Source organism: Heterodontus francisci, chromosome 47 (assembly GCF_036365525.1).
Source record: "Heterodontus francisci isolate sHetFra1 chromosome 47, sHetFra1.hap1, whole genome shotgun sequence".
NCBI classification, from domain to species: domain Eukaryota; kingdom Metazoa; phylum Chordata; class Chondrichthyes; order Heterodontiformes; family Heterodontidae; genus Heterodontus; species Heterodontus francisci.
The window spans coordinates 18,001,355-18,014,674 of NC_090417.1; the positions used below are offsets into that span (position 1 = coordinate 18,001,355).

The 13,320-nt window shown below is 48.6% G+C and overlaps 1 protein-coding gene across 1 annotated transcript in view; it reads right to left on the reverse strand.

Moving 5' to 3' along the window:
* adgra2 (adhesion G protein-coupled receptor A2) overlaps window positions 1–13,320 on the reverse strand; it is a 166,655-nt gene that overhangs the window by 129,929 nt on the left and 23,406 nt on the right. The window contains exon 2 of the mRNA XM_068023383.1: window positions 885–956. Coding sequence (XP_067879484.1) covers window positions 885–956 — 72 coding nt within the window. The remainder of the gene's footprint in view (window positions 1–884; window positions 957–13,320) is intronic.

Here is a 13,320-nt window from a genome sequence, read left to right on the forward strand (position 1 = left end):
AGAATTGGCCTAAACACCTGAAGCAAGCAGGGGACCCTGCCCTCTCAAAACACCTCCCACTGCCAATTCATTTTGACGCAGTGCGTGCTTAAACACATCTGTGTATATGTCTCGCTTTGTATTCACATGAATGCTCGAGGGAAAGTGGCAAAACATTTCTGTGGCTTTGGAAATGGCTTCCACACAGAGATCAGAGAGAGGAGATGACAGGACCTGTTTAAGTAGGAGCCCAAAGAGTGCTGTTTATAGCTGTTAATGAGAGAGAGAGAGAGAGAGAGAGAGAGAGAGAGAGAGAGAGAGCGAGCGAGAGAGTGCAAGCACAGCATTAACAGGAGGCTCTAAATTAAAGTCTGCTGTCTGCATAGTGCCATGTGTGTCCTCCAATTATCCAATATCAAGGGAGCCTTGTGGCAACCAAATGCTTGTCCTGATGATCAAGGTTTACCACAGCTTCTTCCCCACCCCACCTTTGCCATCTCTCCTGCCTCCGCCCTCCATTCCTCCTCCTCTCTGTTTAACCCCCTGAGTCTGCTCAACCCCTTCCCCAGGTCCTCATAGCCGGATGCTCGTTCAGCCACTGTGCACCCTGTCTTTGCCTTGCCAACTCCCACCGAGCTTTCAAAAGCCACCTCAAAACCCACTGCCGAAGCCATTGACCCCCTACCCTTGCCTAACCCTCGCCATTTTCCAAGAGCAGGAAGAGGAGAGGGGCAGGGGCAGGAGCAGGAGTGCAATAGGACGAGAATTATTTTTCATTTCTGAATATACCGCAGTCATTTCATTATCATCAAGTCAGACATTGCTGCATCACAATGAACTCCCAGTGTACCCCAGCAGCCATTCCACACAGTTCAGTCTTCCCAACACACAGAAGAAGTACTCACAGTTTTTCAAGGGCCTCAAGTCCAGAGAAGGCATCAGTCTTCAGCATTACGATCTTGTTGTTGCTCAGTATTCTGTGGAAAATGAAAAGGGGAAAAATTTGTGATGAGGCAATTTATCAGGGATCTTCCTCTGCACAAATTGGAGAAGCTTGCAAACCGGGCTTGCGAGATCAGATCGGGCTGTGAGGTTCCAAATGGCCGATGGCAGAAGATCCATTCCCTGAGTGTCTGTGACTGTCAAAAGCTACAGGCAGACTTCACTATTCACTCCTATGGAAACATTCCTGCTCATCATGGAAGATGTCTGAGTGAGAGGAGACAGAGTGCTGATGGGACGGGGATGGGAGGTGGGGGACCTGCAGTTCAGAACACTTAACCCATCGAGGCCTCTCGATTACACAACTGGCACTTGATCCAGGGGAAATGGAATATCTTTCACCTGCAGCATTTGAGGCCGAGGTCTCACTTCCTCTACACTGTCCTGTGCAGTGCTTCAAACTGGCTGTTCAGTGATCGGGCTCCAAAGTGCCCCCCCCCCTCCCCCAGCTTGTCACACGCAGCCCCAAGGACCCCAGCATCTCACCCACCAACTCTTCCCAGTGCCCCAAGCATATCACACACACACACTCCCGTGACCCTCCTGGCATATCACACACCACCACCCCAACATTGTGCCCCCAGCCTATCATACACCTCCCCAGTGCCCGCGAAATATCACACACACCCAGGGGATACGGTGCCAATGTCTTCTCCAGTGTAGGGTTGATGTGGTGCTGATGGTGAGCTCTGTATCTGTGATGGGACATGGCTGGAAATGATGCTGTACTGTGGACAGAAACATCCCATGCCCACCTGTGGCTATGTTGGGATGAGTAACTCCACCGTTAGTCTGATCCGACAGTGAGAGGCCAGCAAGTGAAGCAGGGTCAGTACAGAGAGGGGGTACAGCTCACAAAGGGACAATAAGGAGAACAGTAGTAAGAGGGAGAGGGGAGCAAAGCCCAGAAGGATTATAAAATAGTTGCAGTGTGTGTAATTAACTTGCTACAAACAGAGGCCCTGATGTGTGTGGTTGCTCTCCGCCAAAGGGAAGGCCTTTCAACTGGCCTTTCAACCAGCTCAATCTGCCCCAAGAGTAAACCATCTGATTGTACCAGGGTGAAGACAGGCTGGACTCCGATTGTTCAGTCGTGAACAGCCCATCCTCCCTCGCTCTGTTCATTTGCAGCAGCCCTCACACTGGGAATCATCATTCCCAACATACTGCCTAGCTCAGCAAACTCTCACCAGGACAAAAACAGTAAACACCAGCTCATTAATCAAAGGCTAAAGTTGGGGAGGAGATCCATCCCTTAGCTGATGTGAGTGGTAAGTGCAGACTAACAACACACAGGAACAGGAGATCATTCAGCCACTCGAGTGTGTTACACAGGAACAGGCCATTCAGCTCCTCAAGTCTGTTGCACAGGAACAGGAGGAGGCCATTCAGCCCCTCCAGTCTGTTACACAGGAACAGGAGGAGGCCATTCAGCCCCTCGGGTCTGTTACACAAGAACAGGAGGCCATTCAGCCCCTTGAGCCTGTTCCACAGCTCAGTTAGATCATGTCTGATCTGCATCTTAACTCTGTTTCCCCTTTACTACCAGTGGCAGTTGGGCATGCGAGAGGAATGCACAAAGGAGAGCTGAAGACTCCCCCCAACCCCAAATGGTGCTACATAAATGCAGGTTGGTTTTTTTTGTTGTATATCTACCTTCCAGTTTCAAGCTCCTTAAAAGAATGAAACCAATGAGATTTTATATTTTCAAAAATCAATTGCTGGAACATTTGCTCTTTGATATCTTCAAAGTTATTTGTTAAAATGATTGGTTGAAAGCCTGCAATCATTCAAGTGGAAGAACAATTAGCAAGTAGCGTAAAGCTCCACTGGCACACTGCTAGCACTGTGTAATCCCTTCAACCTGCAAGCACAGTTAAGCAAAGGACTATTTATTTGAAAAGAGTGCTCCTGTTACCAAGGTAACAAATGGCCTCCCAGGATCCATGTGCTGTGATGTTCCCTCTGTCTGTGGCACTGTAAGTAGGTGTGATGCGTCTCTGAGCAGAGCCAATGTTGACCGCACCGTTCCGTTTAGGGCCCCGGGCGCCAGGGCTCCGACTATAGCTGGATGGCTGCAAAGGAGAGCTCAAAGCGCCTCTGTTGTTTAGCTTTTTGAATTTTCTCCCATTCGGCCTCCCACCTTCTACCTTCCGTACACGTCAGCTCATCCACAACTCTGCTGCCCATGTCCGAACTCACGCCAAGTCCCGTTTACACCTATCTTGGCTCCCAGTCCGGCAACGCCTCAAATGTAAAATCATTACATTCAAATTCCTCCAAGGCTTCGTCCCTTCATCATCTCTCTCTCTGTATTCTCCTCCAGCCCTACACCCCTACAAGAACTCTGCTTGCTCCAATTCTGTCCTCGAGTATCCCCAATCCTCATCGCTCCACGTCTTCAGCTGACTGGGCCCTAAGCTCTGAAAATCCCTCCCTAAACCTCTCCACCTCCCTAAAACCGACTTCTGACCAAGAGATTTAGTCACATGTCCGAATATCTCACTGAGCCTCGGAGTCAAATGTCGTTTGTTATTTGTTTGTAATCTTGGGATATATCAATACATGAAAGGCGCTATATAAATGCAAACTGTCATGTATCTGTTCTCCCTCCTTGCACCTCTGCACTGGATTTAGTGAAGATGAGAGACCTAAACAAGCTTTGCTGGGTGGGCTTGAAGCAGGAATGCACATAACACCTTGAGTGCCTTACTGATGGAGAGCTGCACTGTCGGAAGTGCCGTCTTTCAGGTGAGACATTAAACCCGAAGCCCTGTCTGTTCAAGCGGGAAGTAAAAATTCCAGGGCACTATTGGAAGAGCAGGGCAGCTCTCCTCGGTGTCCTAGGGCCAACATCGTCAAAAAAAAGAGATGAACTGGTCATTTTAACTCAGTGATATTTGTGGGAGCTTGCTATGCACAAAATACCTGCCACCTTTCCTACATTATAACAGTGACTGGACTTCAAATTGCTGACTATAAAGCGTTTTGGGACACGATTAAAGACCTGATAATGTTCTACGGAGCTGAGTGTTCCTCCTTTGTGTATCGATCTGTCAGTGTAAATTGTCACAGGCAGTATGCAACTGGCTATTTGTTTTTAGAATGGGCAGGGAGGGGAGGAAGGGAGGGGTGAAGAGTCCTTTGGGAGTACGCGGGCCGAGGAATATTGGACTCCGAGCCTGGTGCAGCTCTGATCCATTGTTCAACTACTTGAGTGGGTTCCTGAACTTGACTGTCCTTGAACCCTGTAAGGAAGGTCAGAAACAAGCTACCTGTTAACTGCCACAAGGGTTGACAACCCTCCAGGATTGCCCTGGATTCTGCAGGAATTAAAGATTGATCGCCTGGACACTGCTGTGAGCAAAACCCGGGAGAAACTGGTTGCAGCAGAAGTGAATGACAATTCAAAACAACCCAAAGCAAGCGTTTTGCCACTGACACACATCACAACCTGTTGAGCACTGTGACTTTTGGAAAGGGCAAGTTTCTAACTACTAAATTGATTTTTCATGAGGGGACATAAAAAATTGATCCATTTTGTTTATTAATTATGAAAATAATGGAGATCGGAGGGGGAGGGGCAGGGCTGTTTAACCAGGTGAGGCAGTTAGATGTGAGAGGTCAGCCGAAACCTCCAGGAATACATCTGACCAGGGCTGGGAACCCCGAACAGCCAGCCAAGTTATTCCAAGCCTGTGAGTTGTTGCAGGGGTTACTCTGAACAAGAACAGCCATTCCCGAGCTACACGTGTGTACCTCATTTGCTAATGTTACTGATGTATTTTGCCTCCACGTCTCAATCTGGTAACAGGCTCTGATTAGCACAGAATGAGCAGTGCTACTAAATGCTCCCACCACCACTCGTCCCACCCCATCCTCAGCCCAACTTGTCAAACTCACTTGTAGGCCTACGTCACAGAAGGAGGATATTCGGCCCATTGTGCCTGTACCAGCTGCCCAGTGAGGTCCCATACCCCAGCTTTTTCCCCATAACCCTGCAAGTTAATCATCGTCAAGTACATGTCCATTTGTCTGACGGAAGTTCCTATGAAATCTAATTCTTCCACCCTTTCAGCTAGGGCCTTTTAGATCATTACAATCCTCAGTGCAAAGAACTTTCTCCACATTTCCTCTCTAGTTCTTTTAAAACTATTAAATTGTTGCCAGCAGCTCAGCATTATGATACCCTTCAGTGGGCCTTGCCCACCACTCCAGCTGACTCTGTCAATATGTGCACCATCTAGTGTGTCACTGACACATGGACAGCAGACTCAATCTCTGTGTGAGGTACCTGGTCTTAGATGGTGTGGCAATTGTGGCGCAGGGTCAGGGAGTTACAAGGGTAATGGGCCAAGGGTCAAGGACAGGCACCTTGCTTTTCCAGAATGAATGACGGATGAGTCCTGCCTTCAATCTCCTGGACAGCTGGACTGACCTGGCTGAACGTGATTAAGTAATAGAGGGGTGAAGTTGATAGTGTTGATGATGTTGTATATGTGGACTTTCAAAAGATGTTTTACAAAATGCCACATAACCGTCTTGTTAACAAATATAAAGGACATGGGAATAATGAGAAAGTGTCAGCATGGATAAAAAATTGTCTAAGGGACAGACAGTAGCAGTGAACGGTTGTTTTTTCAGACTGGAGAGAGGTTTTCAGTGGTATTTCCAGGGATTGCTATTGGGACCACTGGTCTTTGTGTTACACATTAAAGACCTGGGCTTGGGGACACAGGACATAATTTCCAAGTCTGCAAATGATACAAAACTCAGAAATACAGTAAATAATGAGGAGGATCGTAACAGTCGAAGAGAACATACGATTGGTGAAATAGGCAGACACATGGCAAATAAAATTTATTGCAGAGAAATGTGAAGTGATACATTTTGCTCAGAAAATGAGGAGAGGCAGTATGAACTAAATGGTGCAATTTTAAAGGACCTTTCAGATGAGATTTACTGGAATGATATCAGGGATAAGGGACTTCAGTTAATGTGGAAAGACTGGAGAAGCTCGGGTTGTTCTCCTGAGAGCAGAGGTTAAGGAGAGATTTAATAGAGCTGTTCAAAATGATGAAGGGTTTAGATGCAGTAAATAAGGGGAAAGTTTCCAGTGCCAGAAGGGGAGATAATCAGAGGGCACAGATTTAAGGTGATTGGCAAAAGAACTCGACGGGACATGAGAAATCATTTCTTTTTATGTAGCAAGCTATTATCATGTAGAATGTTCTGCCTTCAAGGGCGGAGGAAGCAGATTCAAAAGTAACATTTAAAAAAAATTTGGATAAAATATTTGAAAAGAAAAATATTGTGAGAAAGAGCAGGGGAGTGGGACAAATTGGAAAGATCTACCAATGCGCCAGCACAGGCACGATGGGCCGAATGGCCTGCATGCTTGCTGTATGACTGTACGATTCTCTCTCATGCCATGAGTACAGGCAGAATGCTGGGAAAGCTCCCCCTCCCCACTTCCGCCACCTGAACGTCTACCTTGGCAAGCAATTTGCTGAATGGAATTTGTTTCCCCAAGAACTTCCGGGTCAGGCAAATTGCCTTATTAACCATCTCCAGCTGCATGACCCCAAGCGTGCAGCTCTGACCCACAGCAGCTGCTAACACTAAAGCCTTGGGTAAACAACTAATTGTCCGCTTGCTCGCTTGTCTCCTCCCTTTTCAACGCTGCAAGTGGTTGCCTCATGGTTAAGCATTTGGAGAGAAGGAATGGATTCACGGCAGGCCCACCTGACTTTAATCATCCTTATGAATGACATGGATGAGGTTAATCGTGGCCAAATTATTGTAGTTGTTCACCAATCGACAGGAGCTTTGAGAAAGCACAGCAGTGCCTTCTTAACAGAACTCAAACCGTCTGGCCGCCTTTTGGAACATTAGGAACGGGAGTAGGCCAGTCGGCCCCTCGAACTTGCTGCCAAGAAACTGTTCTAATAGCTCCTCTTGAGGCTCACTGACCAGCACTCTTACCTCAGTCAGAAGGTTTTGGGTTCAAGTCCCACTTCAGAGCTCAAGCACAAAACCCAAGCAGACACTGCCAGTACAGTAATTAGGAAGTGCTGCACTGTCGGAGGGTCAGGACTGAGGGAGTGTTACACTGTCGGATGGTCAGTACTGAGAGAGTGCTGCACTGTCGGAGGGTCAGTACTGAGGCAACGCCACGCTGTCGGAGGGTCAGTACTGAGGGAGTGTTACACTGTCGGAGGGTCAATACTGAGGCAACGCCACTGTCGGAGGGGCAGTACTGAGGGACTGCCGCACTGTCGGAGGGTCAGTACTGAGGCAACGCCACACTGTCGGAGGGTCAGTACAGAGGGAGTGCTGCACTGTCCTGGGGTCAGTGCTGAGGGAGTGCTGCACTTTTGGAAAGTCAGTACTTGGAGTGCTGCACTGTCAGAGGACTGTTTTGAGGAAGTGCTGCACTGTCGGAGGGGCAGTACTGAGGGACTGCCGCACTGTCCGAGGGTCAGTACAGAGGGAGTGCTGCACTGTCGGAGGGTCAGTACTGAGGAAGTGCCGCACTGTCGGAGGGTCAATACTGAGGCAACGCCACTGTCGGAGGGGCAGTACTGAGGGACTGCCGCACTGTCTGAGGGTCAGTACAGAGGGAGTGCTGCACTGTCCGAGGGTCAGTACTGAGGCAAAGCCACACTGTCGGAGGGTCAGTACAGAGGGAGTGCTGCAGTGTTGGAGGGTCAGTACTGAGGGAGGCGCGCACAGTCAAAGGTGCTGTCTTTTGGATGAGGTATTAAACTGATGCCCTAGCTGCCCACTCATGTGGATGTAAAAGATCCCATAACCAGTATTTGAAGAAGAGCAGGGGAGTTCTCCCTGGTGTCCTGGAGCCAATATTTATCGTTCAACCAATCACTAAAATAAATTACCTGGTCATTCTCACATTGCTGCTTGTGGGAGCTTGCCGTGTGTAAATTGGCTGCTGTATTTCCTACATTACCATGGTTACTGCACTTCAAAAGTACTTCACTGGCTGCAAAGCACTTTGGGCCGCCCTGAGGTTGTGAAAGACACAACAGAAATGCAAGTCTTTCTTTTCTTTTTCGATGTAATAAAACTGGTGACAACAGAATAAAATGACTTGTAGGTGAGAAATATGTAGCATATGCGAGGCACATCTCATTAAAACATCCAGATGGTCGAATCCAGTGCTGCATTGTGACATTTTCAGCAAGGCCACTGGTGAAAGTTCAGAGCAACTGCTTTTAGTTAGCGCTGTATCACATCTCTCAGAAAGATTCCATAGTCCCTCACATGCTGGAGATAATCAACAAATGACATCTGGCCCATCAGCCCTTTGTGTTCTCTCTGAAAGAGCTCTCCCCTGTGTCCCACTCCCCTGCCTGTCCCCAGTACAGGCAGCAATAGGCAGATGGTCTAACTGTCTTCAGAGTCTCTCTGGTGTGGGAGAGGGTGGCTGGGGGTGTTGAGGATTGGGAGAAAATCGGCCAGGATTCCTGCTCTTGATCGCTGGCTTGTGCTTCACACCAGAAGGTGAGTCTACATGGGAACAGAATATATGATGCTCCCCAGTGATCGAACAGCCTTCCAGCACTAACTGTGTAAGATGGCCTGCATCAAGAACGGCTGCAGGCTCTGGAACTGGTGTGATGCCACTGTTGACGAATAGTCTATTGAAATTTGATGTGTAATGAATGGCTGCAAGCCCAGGCGTGGAAGCAACACCTCGTCAGTTGGTGCAAATGGCTCGACAAAATGTCTGGGATCACGTGTGAAGACCAAAACCCAGTGCCTCAGTAACCATATCACTGGTGCCAATTGGCAACATCGAGGAAGAAAGGTGCTTAGGACTGGGGCAGGTGGGCACAGACAAACGGAGGGACAGCGGGGAAGGATGGACTAACGGAGGGACGGATAGAGAGGAGCAGGGACAAACGGAAGGACAGCGAGTGGGACAGGGAGAGGGAAGGAGGGGCAGAGAAGAGAGCGATGGAAGGACAGAGGGAGGCCAATGCTACTGCAGAGGGCAGCAGAGGCCAGAGATCTGGGAGCACCCCATTCTGCTTCCAGATGCCAATGAACCCATGATATTCACAAGATTCAGAAGTATTGCTCCTGACACTGTATCAATCACTCCCTCCACCCCTTGCCCTCCAACACTGTGCGATGCTTAACATGACTGCTCAGGCCTCTGCTGCAAGTTACAAACTGAAATGAAGCAATGATTATATCCAAGCCACAGGATTGAGTCCACATGCAAGAGGCGGTGTGCCCTTCTCCCCTCACAGCTCCAGGCATCTTTCCTGCACACATACTGGCAAGACATGAGAGCAAGGAGCAACTACATATAAACAGCAATCTCTTCAAATGGTTCAAACCATGCTTTTAAAGGAACAGTACCTTCTTCCCTCCCCTCTTCTCTGCCAGTCCCAGCCTGAAGGGTCCTTATCAAACAAATAAGGTTTTCCTGGGAGGAATTTGACTGATAAGAACTGATAATCTCCAGACAGGACTCCATATGTTGGTAAAGTCTGTAAGCTTTCAAATGCTGCTGGGGCCTGTTGTGGGGCCTGGTAGGCCTTTGTGCTTGCTGCCTAACTTTGGCTCTGGTTTGGCAACGCCTTGATTTTAAAATCCTTGTTTTCAAATTCTTCCATGACCTTGCCCCTCCCTATCTCTGCGATCTCTTCCAGCCCTACGTCCCTCTGAAATCTCTGCACTCCTCGAATTCTTGTCTCTCGAGTATTACTGATTTCCATTGCTCCACCATTGGTGGCCATGCCTTCAGCTGCCTGGGCCTAAGGTCTGGAAATTCCTCCCCTAACCTCTCTGCCTCTCTCTCCTCCTTTAGGACACTCGTAAAAACCCAGCTGTTTGACCAAGCTTTTGGTCGCCTGTTCAAATCAGCTCCTCATGTGGCTCAGTCAATTTTTGTTTGATTTAGCCCTGGCTTTATTAAGTTAAAGGTGCCATATGAATGCAAGTTGTTGTTGTTCATGGTGATAATGCTAAACAGGGGTTTATTGCATTGGCCATTTGGTACAGGCCCTGCTTGATATTCTATTGCTGGGAAGCGGTGGCAGTTGTGGCTCAGTTGCTTACACTGCCACCTATAAATCCGGAAGTTCTGGCATCAAACCCCATTCCAGACATTTGAGCACAAAATTTGAGTAAGGGCCCACATTACAAAACAGCACCAGCATTACACAGAACAGAAGAGAGGTAAAATCAGGAGAGCACTGACACCATGCCTGTAGATAGGAGGAATTTGGAAGATCCAGTTAGAGCAGTGAAGCGTTACATTGGGAGGAAATAATGGGTGGAAGGAGCCACCTCCATCAGCAAACACTATTCCCACATTGCTCTACACAAATATCAAGACACAATTACAGCAAAGATGTAGAAACTTTTACGAAGGAACGGTTCCAGGCGTCTTTTAGGTGAACATTCTCTCTTCTTCTTTGGCCTCCTTGTCTCGAGAGACAATGGATAAGTGCCTGGAGGTGGTCAGTGGCTTGTGGAGCAGCGCCTGGAGTGGCTATAAAGGTCAATTTTAGAGTGACAGACTCTTCCACAGGTGCTGCAGGTAAAATTGGTTGTCGGTGCTGTTACACAGTTGGCTCTCTCCTTCCACTTCTGTCTTTTTTCCTGTCAGCTGCTAAGTCTCTTTGACTCGCCTCTCTTTTACCCCGCCTTTATGACTGTTCGCTAGCTCTGGCGATCACGGACAACTGACTCCCACGACTTGTGGTCAACGTCAAGGATGTCATGTCGCGTTTGCAGACGTCTTTAAAGCGGAGACATGGACAGCCGGTGGGTCTGATACCAGTGACGAGCTCGCTGTACAATGCGTCCTTGGGGATCCTGCCATCTTCCATGCGGCTCACATGGCCAAGCCATCTCAAGCGCCGCTGGCTCAGTAGGGCGTATATGCTGGGGATTGTTGGCTGCCTCGAGGACTTCTGCGTTGGAGATACGGTCCTGCCATCTGATGCCAAGGATTCTCCGGACGCAGCAAAGATGGAATGCGTTGAGATGTCGCTCTTGGCTGACATACGTTGGCCAGGCCTCGCTGCCGTAGAGCAAGGTACTGAGGACACAGGCTTAAAACACTCGGACTTTTATGTTCCGTGTCAGTGCACCATTTTCCCACACCCGCTTGGCCAGTCTGGACATAGCAGCAGACGCCTTTCCCATGCGTTTGTTGATTTCTGCATCAAGAGACAGGTTACTGGTGATAGTTGAGCCTAGGTAAGTGAACTCGTGAACCACTTCCAGAGTGTGGTCGCCAATATTGATGGAAAGATCATTTCTGACGTCCTGTCCCATGATGTTCGTTTTCTTGAGGCTGATGGTTAGGCCAAATTCATTGCAGGCAGCCGCAATCCTGTTGATGAGTCTCGGCAGACACTCTCCTGTGTGGGATGTTAATGCAGCATCGTCAGCAAAGAGGAGTTACCTGATGAGGACTTTCTGTACATTGGTCTTCGCTCTTAGACGGGCAAGGTTGAACAACCTGCCATCTGATCTTGTGTGGAGGAAAAATCCTTCTTCTGAAGTCTTGAACGCATGTGAGAGCAGCAGTGAGAAGAAGATCCCAAACAGTGTGGGTGTGAGAACACAGCCGTTTCACACCACTCAGGATAGGAAAGGGGTCTGATGAGGCACCGCTATGCTGAATTGTGCCTTTCATATTGTCATGGAATGAGGTGATGATACTTAGTAGCTTTGGTGGGCATCCGATCTTTGCTAGTAGTCTGACGAGACCACGTCTGCTGACTAGGTCAAAGGCTTTGGTGAGATCTATGAAAGCAACTTAGAGGGGCATCTGTTGTTCACAGCATTTCTCCTGCAGCTGGCGAAGGGAGAACAGCATGTCAATGGTGGATCTCTCTGCTTGAAAGCCGCACTGTGCCTCAGGGTAGACATGCTCAGCTTCAGGAGTCTGTTTAAAACGACTCGAGCAAAGACTTTCCCCACTATGCTGAGCAAGGAGATTCCACAGTAGTTGTTGCAGTCACCGCAGTCATCCTTGTTCTTATAGAGGGTGATGATATTGGCATCGCGCATGTCCTGTGGTACTGCTCGCTCATCCCAGCACAGACAAAGCATTTCATGGAGTGCTGAGAGTATAGTAGGCTTGGCACTCTTGATTATTTCAGGGGTAATGCTGTCCTTTCCAGGGGCTTTTCCACAGGCTAGAGAATCAATGGCATCACTGAGTGTTCTGATTTTGTTGGCTGTTCGTCCAGCACATCCATGACTGGCAGAGACTGGGCGGCATTGAGGGTGGTATCAGTGACAACATTTTCCCTGGAGTACAGTAGGCAGGATTAGAGTTACAGTCACACACGTGTGAGTGTTTGTGCAGTACACAACATCTGCAGCCCCTCAGGGAGGTTCTATGTGTTCCGGACGGTCACTGGAAGGGGTTAGCTTTCAATCCACGTTGATTAGATACAACACAATTCCAAAAGGGAAAGAACGCCACTCCTCCTGACCTTGGCAATGGCATGCAACTCAACAGCCTAAACCAAACACATCAACTTCTGCCAACTGCTTAACATTCTACCTGGAACTGTCATAAAAGCCAGAGATGTCTGCAGCACGGGAGAAGGCCACAACCCTGTATCAATCCCAAACGAATCCCACTGCCCCAATCCCTCCCCATAGCCCTGTATCAATCCCAAAATAATCTCACTGCCCCACTCTTCACATAGCCCTGTATCGATCCCAATCTAATCCCACTGCCCCGCTCTCTCCCCATAGCCCATTATAAATCCCAAACTAATCTCACAGCCCCGCTCTCTCCCCATAGTCCTGTATCAATCTCAAACTAATCTCATTGCCCCGCCCTCTCCCCACAGCCCAGTATCAATCCCAAACTAATTCCACTGCCCCAATATCTCTCCCCATAGCCCTATATCAATCCCAAATCAATCTCAATGTCCCGCTCTCTCCCCAGAGCCCTATATCAATCTCAAAGTAATCCCACTGCCCCACTCTCTCCCCATAGCCCTGTATCAATCCCAAATCAATCTCAATGTTCCGCTCTCTCCCCAGAGCCCTATATCAATCCCAAAGTAATCCCACTGCCCCAATTTCTCCCCATAGCCCCATATCAATCCCAAACTAATCCACTGCCGCGCTCTCCCCCAAGTCCTGTATTAACCTCAAATTAATCCAACTGCCACACTCACTCCCCACAGCCCTGTATCAATCCCAAACTAATCCCACTGCCCCACTCTCTCCCCATAGCCCTATATCAACCCCAAACTAATTTCACTGTACCGCGCACTACCCATAGCCCTGTATCAATCCCAAAATAATCCCACTGCCCCGCTCTCC